Source organism: Misgurnus anguillicaudatus, unplaced genomic scaffold (assembly GCF_027580225.2).
Source record: "Misgurnus anguillicaudatus unplaced genomic scaffold, ASM2758022v2 HiC_scaffold_31, whole genome shotgun sequence".
Classification (NCBI taxonomy): Eukaryota; Metazoa; Chordata; class Actinopteri; order Cypriniformes; family Cobitidae; genus Misgurnus; species Misgurnus anguillicaudatus.
Window position 1 is genome coordinate 2472162 of NW_027395281.1, and position 7702 is coordinate 2479863.

The 7702-nt window shown below is 31.4% G+C and overlaps 1 protein-coding gene across 1 annotated transcript; it reads left to right on the forward strand.

Annotated features, from left to right (window-relative positions):
* Positions 1–226: 226 nt before the first annotated feature.
* LOC129453007 (uncharacterized) lies at positions 227–5347 on the forward strand. The gene is made up of 4 exons (XM_055217070.2): positions 227–254; positions 2988–3326; positions 3739–4026; positions 4203–5347. Exons 1-4 carry the CDS (start codon positions 227–229, stop codon positions 4358–4360), a joined length of 813 nt encoding a protein of 270 aa, XP_055073045.2. The 3' UTR covers positions 4361–5347.
* The last annotated feature ends 2355 nt before the right edge of the window (positions 5348–7702 follow it).

The window sequence follows — 7702 nt, forward strand, 5'->3', positions numbered from 1 at the left end:
AATACCCTCAATGTTACAGTCACTGACCTTGCTGTCCAGAATGAAAGACAACATTTCCAACTTGAACCCATTGAGGGAGCTGTCTCTTTACTACCGTGTGGTTTATATACAGCTAAACCCTGCATGGCACTGTCCTCAAGGGTAGAATTTGAGGATTCATGCCATAGACTGCATTAAGACCATGCAAGAGAGCCAACAATCATGAGAATAACCAAATGTGCCGACAATGAAACACATCGAGACCACACAGAGAAGTATTTTATTTGAATCATTAAATATAGCCTAATATAAATCTACATTTTTGTTTTGAAGTTGTGTTTATGTCATGACAAGTCCGAACACATCTAGTTCACACAAATAGTGAGACGCATGCTTATGTTGGTACTGATGCAGCGTCAACAGCACTTTCACCGCCTGATTGATTGAGAATCTTTACTCACTGAAAAAAACAACTTGTAAAATTTACTTAAAAAAATCCTCGTAAAAATTTGCACAAACTTTTTTTAAGTAAAATTTACTGCTTTTTTATAAGTAAAACTTACCTAGTAAAATCAAATAAAATTTACTTAAAATTGCATAATAAAACATATGTTAAATAATTAATTAAATGTTACTTAATTATTTTATTTAGGAGTTAGATTTATTTTAATCGTTTAGGTAAAGTCTATTAGGTTTTTTTGAAGATTGAAGCACTGCTGTCCTAATAATATTAAATAAATCATTTTCTGTTTGTTATTTTCTTTACATATTTCTATGGACCTAGTTATTTTTAGTGTTATAAATGGCATTATAACACAAAATTCATGACTGACAACAAGTCAGTCATTGAATAAACTTGATTCGGAACAGAAACGCACACAAACTGTGTTTCTGACATGCATTATCAGCACTGTGGAAAGAATTACAATACACTGTTCTGAACAGGGTTCATGTAAAGAAACACTGATCACCTGAACGGTGACTTCACAAAATTATTATTTACAACAAAACAACATCAATAATATAAGAGCTTAAACCTTTATGACATTTTGCTAACAAATATTTAAGTAGTTAAAGTTCTTATCAGTTCTTATTCTGTGATAAAGCTTAAAAAATAAAAATATTCAGGCGCAAAGAATTGTGGGTATTCCTTACAACATGTGCAAATAAATGTAAGTAAATTTTACTTAGATTTTTTAGTTAAATGGATTTAAAATTCACTTAATTATTTTAGGACTATGTGTAGTGACTATAAAACAGTTAAATAATACAAGAAAATATCTAATAAGACTTACTATTCCCACACAGTTCATTTTTTACATGAATTAATTGTGTATTTATCATCATTTTACTTAGGAAAATCTAGTTCTCAATAAATGTTAATATTATTATGTAGAAATTATGAGAGTTAATCTAATAAATATTACTACACCAAAAAGTTCGTTTTTTCAGTGCTGTTGACAGAGAAAAGCTAAACATACATGCAAAAATTATATGTTACATACAACCCCAAAACAGAAAAAGTTGGGATACTGTAGAAATTGTGAGTATGGAATAATTTACAAATCTCATAAACTTATATTTTATACACAATAGAATATAGATAATAAATTGATGCAGTATGTGGTCTGGCATTGTCATGGTGGAAAATGCAAGGTCTTCCCTGAAAGAGACGACGTCTGAATGGGATCATATGTATCTAGAACTTGGATAAACCTTTCAGCATTGATGATGTCTTTCCAGATGTGTAAGCTGCTCATGCCGCACGCACTCATGCAAACCCAAACCATCAGAGATGCAGGCTTCTGAACTGAGCGCTAATAACAACTTGGGTTGTCATTGTCCTCTTTAGTCCGGATGAAATGGCATCCCAGTTTTCCAAAAAGAACTTCAAATTTTGATTCGTTGGACCACAGAACAGTTTTTCACTTTGTCAAAGTCCATTTTAAATGAGCCTTGCCCAGGGAAAACGCCTGTGCTTCTGGATCATCTTTAGAGAGGGCTTCTTTTTGCCAATTGACCTAATAAGTTGCAAATTGGTCCTTCAACTGTTCCTTATAATGTATGTACATTTAAATTTTCTGGCATCTTATTGCTACCTGTCCCAAAACTTTTTTGAAATGTGTAGCTCTCATGAAATCCCAAATGAGGCAATATTTGGCATGACATTTCAAAATATCTTACTTTCAACATTTGATATGTTATCTATATTCTACTGTGAATAAAATATAAGTTTATGAGATTTGTAAATCATTCCATTACTTTTTTATTCACAATTTCTACAGTGTCCCAACTTTTTCTGTTTTGGGGTTGAACAAACTGACACTAATTTGTAAAATGTCAATGTATATCTGCTTTGAATAGACACAAAATTGTAAAATTGTACTGGAATTTAAGCGTTTGTGTAAAATTACAATGTTAACACTTTGGTTTAATATGGTAATTCAATAATAATTGTAAATAAAAATTGTATAGCCTATTACAATTTAAATATAAGTTTATTATAATATAAATGCATTTTTGTTCTTGTATCATCGTACAAGTAATCTTTTTTTTTTTTTTTAGGTTGTCACAGATAAAACGTGAGTGTCGAACAGACTCACATTCACACTGTTGACTTGTCAGCGAAGAGAGACGAAGAGAGACTGTTCTGAGAATAGCAGAAGAAAATGATTGGTCTGCTTTTGTTTTGCTTATGCTTGTTTGGTAAGTTATATATGTGCATTTTGTGCAATTTCTTTCTCCAGTACTTTTTGGTTTAAGTTTAAATATAAATTAGTTTCTTTGTTGTAAATCGGCAAAAAATGATCTGTTAAATGACCTTCGTTTTATATTTGTTTGTCAGTGCTGGTTTTAGAATAATTTCGATCTGTTACTTTTTGATAAAACCTGAATTCAATAGACATTAGATATTAATAGAAGCTGTATTTGCATTTGAAATCTGATCTATCTGGCGTTGCACAGATGGCCAGAAAATCAATTGACTGGCTGTTTATTTTTATCTTCAGGTGTTGTTTGTAGTGAGTTTGTGTCAGTGACTGAAGGAGATTCAGTGACTTTATCTGTCAGTCTCACTGAAACACAGAGAGAGGACAGAATCTCCTGGAAGTTTAGATCTCAAGAAATAAACGCAGCAGAAATTATTATAGTTGAAACAGAAGATAAGGGAAAAAATGTCACTTTACATGAAGATAGAGTTGAAGGAAGATTCAGAGACAGACTGAAGTTAAACAAACACACTGGATCTCTCACCATCACAAACACCAACATCACACACACTGGACTTTATAAAGTGAACACCATCCGCACAAATACCCAACTCAAAACAATCAATCTTACTGTCTATGGTGAGTAAAGAACTTAGCATACCACATATATGTTAACAATTTTAATTTAAACTTATGTGATGACACAAAGATTCATTTTTATAATAAAATAATTGTATTATTAACTCTGATTACATGTACTGTACAATATATTACATGTGCTTTAATTGTGCTAAATATGAATAAATAATTAGACCCTATGTATATGCCTATGCCATTTGTATCACACTTTTTTACTTCTATGTAATGTAATGGTTGTGAATCATTGAAAAGCTCGGTTATAAATAGTTATTGTTAATAAGCTAAACAGAATAATCAAATAACATTCAATGTTATGCATTTGAGAGTCACTTAAGTTGACTTGTTAAAGTCAATAAATATGTTAAGGTTAGAAGTGAGAAATGGGGTATTCATTTTATTAATTATGTTTCAGCTCATCTGCCCATTCCTGTCATCACAAGAGTCTCTCCACAAAAATCTTCATCAAGCTCAATCTGTTCATTAGTGTGTTCAGTGTTGAATGTGAGAGATGTGAGTCTGTCCTGGTATAAAGGAAACAGTTTATTGTCCAGCATCAGTGTGTCTAACCTTAAAACGACTGCATCTCTACCTCTGGAGGTTGAATATCAGGATAACAACACATACAGATGTGTACTCAACAATCCCATCACAAACCAAACTCAACATCTCAACATCACTCATCTCTGTCAGACGTGTTCAGGTAAATTTCAAGTCCCAAGTAAATGCACACAAATACTTAACTTACCCAATTACCTCAGTGAGACACACAAATTAACTTAAGCCTCTGAATTTGCTGTAAATTAATTACTAACACAGTTAGTTTGAAATATTGCAATAAATCATAATTGAGTTTTACTTTTGCTCATTTTCCATTAGTCGATTTCATCTGCTGTTGTGGTTTTACTGAAGCTGTGATCCGATTGGTCGTCTCTGCTCTGGTGGCCCTGGCTGCTGTTGCTCTTCTGGTTTGCGATGTCAAAACCAGCAGAAAAGAACAGAAGAGGATGAGATCAAAGACTCAAATAAATGACTGATGAATCTGTAGTTTAATCATCAGTATGCTATATGCTTGCTTGCCTATCTTCTATATTTATCTATCATGAAATGCAACTTAACTTTAAAAATACATTTATTAGGCTATATGTTATGTGTAAACATCATTAGACAGGTAGATTACATACATTATAATCTAGGTATCATTTAAATTTAACACTTGTCTGAAATTTTACAACATGTAATGACATAAAATGCCATCCAGCAACAGCTGTTATGTACAGGTGACCTGTAATGCAAAAAAAAATCTTTCTGTTGCAGTTTTGCGATATATTCTTTTTTTCGAATTGCCTAAAAAAAAACACACATATGAGCATCAAAATATCGAAGTTTTTGAGAAATTGTCAAGTTTCCATTGGGCGTATTTTCAATTCACAATTTCATTTTTGCGCAGGTCGAAAGGTAAACCTATAAACCTTTCTGAACAACAGAAATAGCCAAGCACCCACTGAAATTATTCAGATCAGGTCACTGTTCTGATGGTTTCATTTAGTGTTCATACATTCTTGAATTATTGTTACGCTTTGTGTTGTATTTTGACTTTTGACAGAATAACTGCAGCAGGGTTCACTTAATATTGTCTTACACTGAGTTAACACATAAGAGTGGTTTCCCAGACAGGGATTAGTCCTAGACTAAAATAAATGCTGAGCTTTCCCAACTGAAAACAACTTGCACTGAAATAACTTAAAATACATCAGTGCCCTTTGTTTTGCCTCAAAATGCATACAAGTAATGTTTTTAGTAAGGCATGTTTGTTCAAACTATATTTCATAATTAAACTAAGGCCTAGTCCTGGCTTAAGATAATCCCTGTCCGGGAAACCACCCCTAGGCTATGCACAAAATAAGAAACAAAACACAAACCCTTTCAGCTGATGGATTATAGTTACTGATAATACCTGTATAGGTTGTTTATTGTATCGTATTGTCTTTAGTTATTTGTAAGGCTTGATTGTTTTGCTAATAAAGAACATTTTTACCATTTTCTTATTCATTTTTAGTGCCTAAATGAAAAACAAGAAATCCAGATAACAGCTAGATTTAATGTTGTTTAAGATAACACATTCAATCCCATTATAAAAGCAATGATAGGAACACAGGTTTCATTCATCCAGGGGCTGTAATTAATTTAGTAAAATCACATTGGCTTGTCATTAAATTGTTTCTCGGCTCAGTCTAGCCTCCAGAACTAATGTATTTTGGTTGAAAGTTTGATCAAGGGTGGAGCCAGGGGGTGGTTGGCTTGCGTGGTTTTAGGGATTCTAAAAGAGAAAAGTTGCCATTTGCTATAGCGGCAAATACGCTTTAAAAGTCATACCGAGATGACCAAATGATCAACCCCCTCCCGAACCTTTAGAGATTGATTTATTCTTTACTTGTTCTCCGAGATGTTGAAGAACATGTCTCATGTGATTTTGTTCTGTTTGTGGAGTCTGTTCGGTAAGTTCTACACAATAGCTTAAGTCCTTTTTTGTTGTGTTTCGATTTCCTAGAAAATTTGAGTTAACTAAATAAATTTGTGCTGGACTCACTTTTGATGTGTTTACTGAAACGGCATGCGTGGCAAGTGATGCTGAATATATGTTAAAATGTATATAATTAATAGTGTTAAAATTGCTTTAAAAATCATAAAATATAAAAACATTTACTTTAATACTTTAATTTAATTAATTATTTACTCAGTTGTATCTGAAATAAGTGCAAAATTTGCAAATGAAAAATTAAATTATATTAATGATGATTTTTAACTTTGTTAATTTCACTTATTTTTGTGTCAAACATTTGAAAAATCAGAATGGAAAAACGTAATAATAATAAATCACTTTTTTTATTAGTGTATGTGCATTTTTATTTCTTTAGTTTTTAGTTAGTGATTTATTTATTTTATATTGGATGATGATTGCAATTCGAATACTTTCAAATAAAAATATTTAACTTAAAACTGAACTATAAATATTTAAACATTTATAGGGCCCATATTTACAAAACACAAGGTTAAGGCAACTCCTAATTTGCCGAAGAAGAAACAAAGTGTCCTATTTTTACTGGGTTATAAATACATGCTTATTTTAATTTAGTTAAATTATAATTAAACGTTTTATTGGTTAACGGTTAATGATTGAGTTTGTTTATTTCTTTTTTGTTATTTGTTTTAGCAGAATATTCATCTTTATTATTACATGAAAATATAAACTTATTGCAAATGATTAATTTACATTAATGCAAATGGTCACAGGAATGTTTGTTTTTCTTGTTTATTTCTTCAGGTGTGTTTGGTGAGTTTGTGTCAGTGACTGAAGGAGATTCAGTGACTTTATCTGTCAGTCTCACTGAATCACAGAGAGAGGACAGAATCTCCTGGAAGTTTACATCTCAAGAAATAAACGCAGCAGAAATTATCATAGTTGAAACAGAAGATAAAGGAAATACTGTCACTTTACATGAAGATAGAGCTGAAGGAAGATTCAGAGACAGACTGAAGTTAAACAAACACACTGGATCTCTCACCATCACAAACACCAACATCACACACACTGGACTTTATCAAGTGAACATCATCCGCACAAATACCCAACTCAAAACTATCAATCTTACTGTCTATGGTGAGTAAACAAGAAACTGAAAAGAAGATGTGTTAGATATGTTTCTGTACAATTGTTAAATGACTCTCATAATATTCAGAACATAGCATGTATATATATGAAGAGTTTCATTGCAAAACGAGATAACCACCGTTTTTTTTTTAATTGTTCAGAAATCTTGTTTTTTGGTTGTGCATTCCAGTTATTTTCAATTCACCTGCAGTTGGTTTGTTTTGATTTAAACCTTCATAACTTAAAAATACAGCTAAGTAGCACCATAAAACAAAATAATAACATGATAACATAATAATAAACATGTTTTGACAAAAATGTTAAAAAATGGATTTATCTCGTTTTGCAACAAAACTCTTCATATATATATATATATATATATATATATATATATATATATATATATATATATATATATATATATATATATATATATATATATATATATTGTAATGACATCAAGATTCATGCTTTATTCTTTTAAGCAGTTTGATTTGTGCAATGTACTGTATGCACATTTTTTTGTGAACTAGCCATTTTTTACTTTTTTCAAGCTCATCTGCCAGTTCCTGTCATCACCAGCATCTTTCAACAAAATTCTTCATCATCATCATCATCATCAAACTGTTCATTATTGTGTTCAGTGTTGAATATGAGAGATGTGAGTCTGTCCTGGTATAAAGGAAACAGTTTATTGTCCAGCATCAGTGTGTCTGATCTCAACATC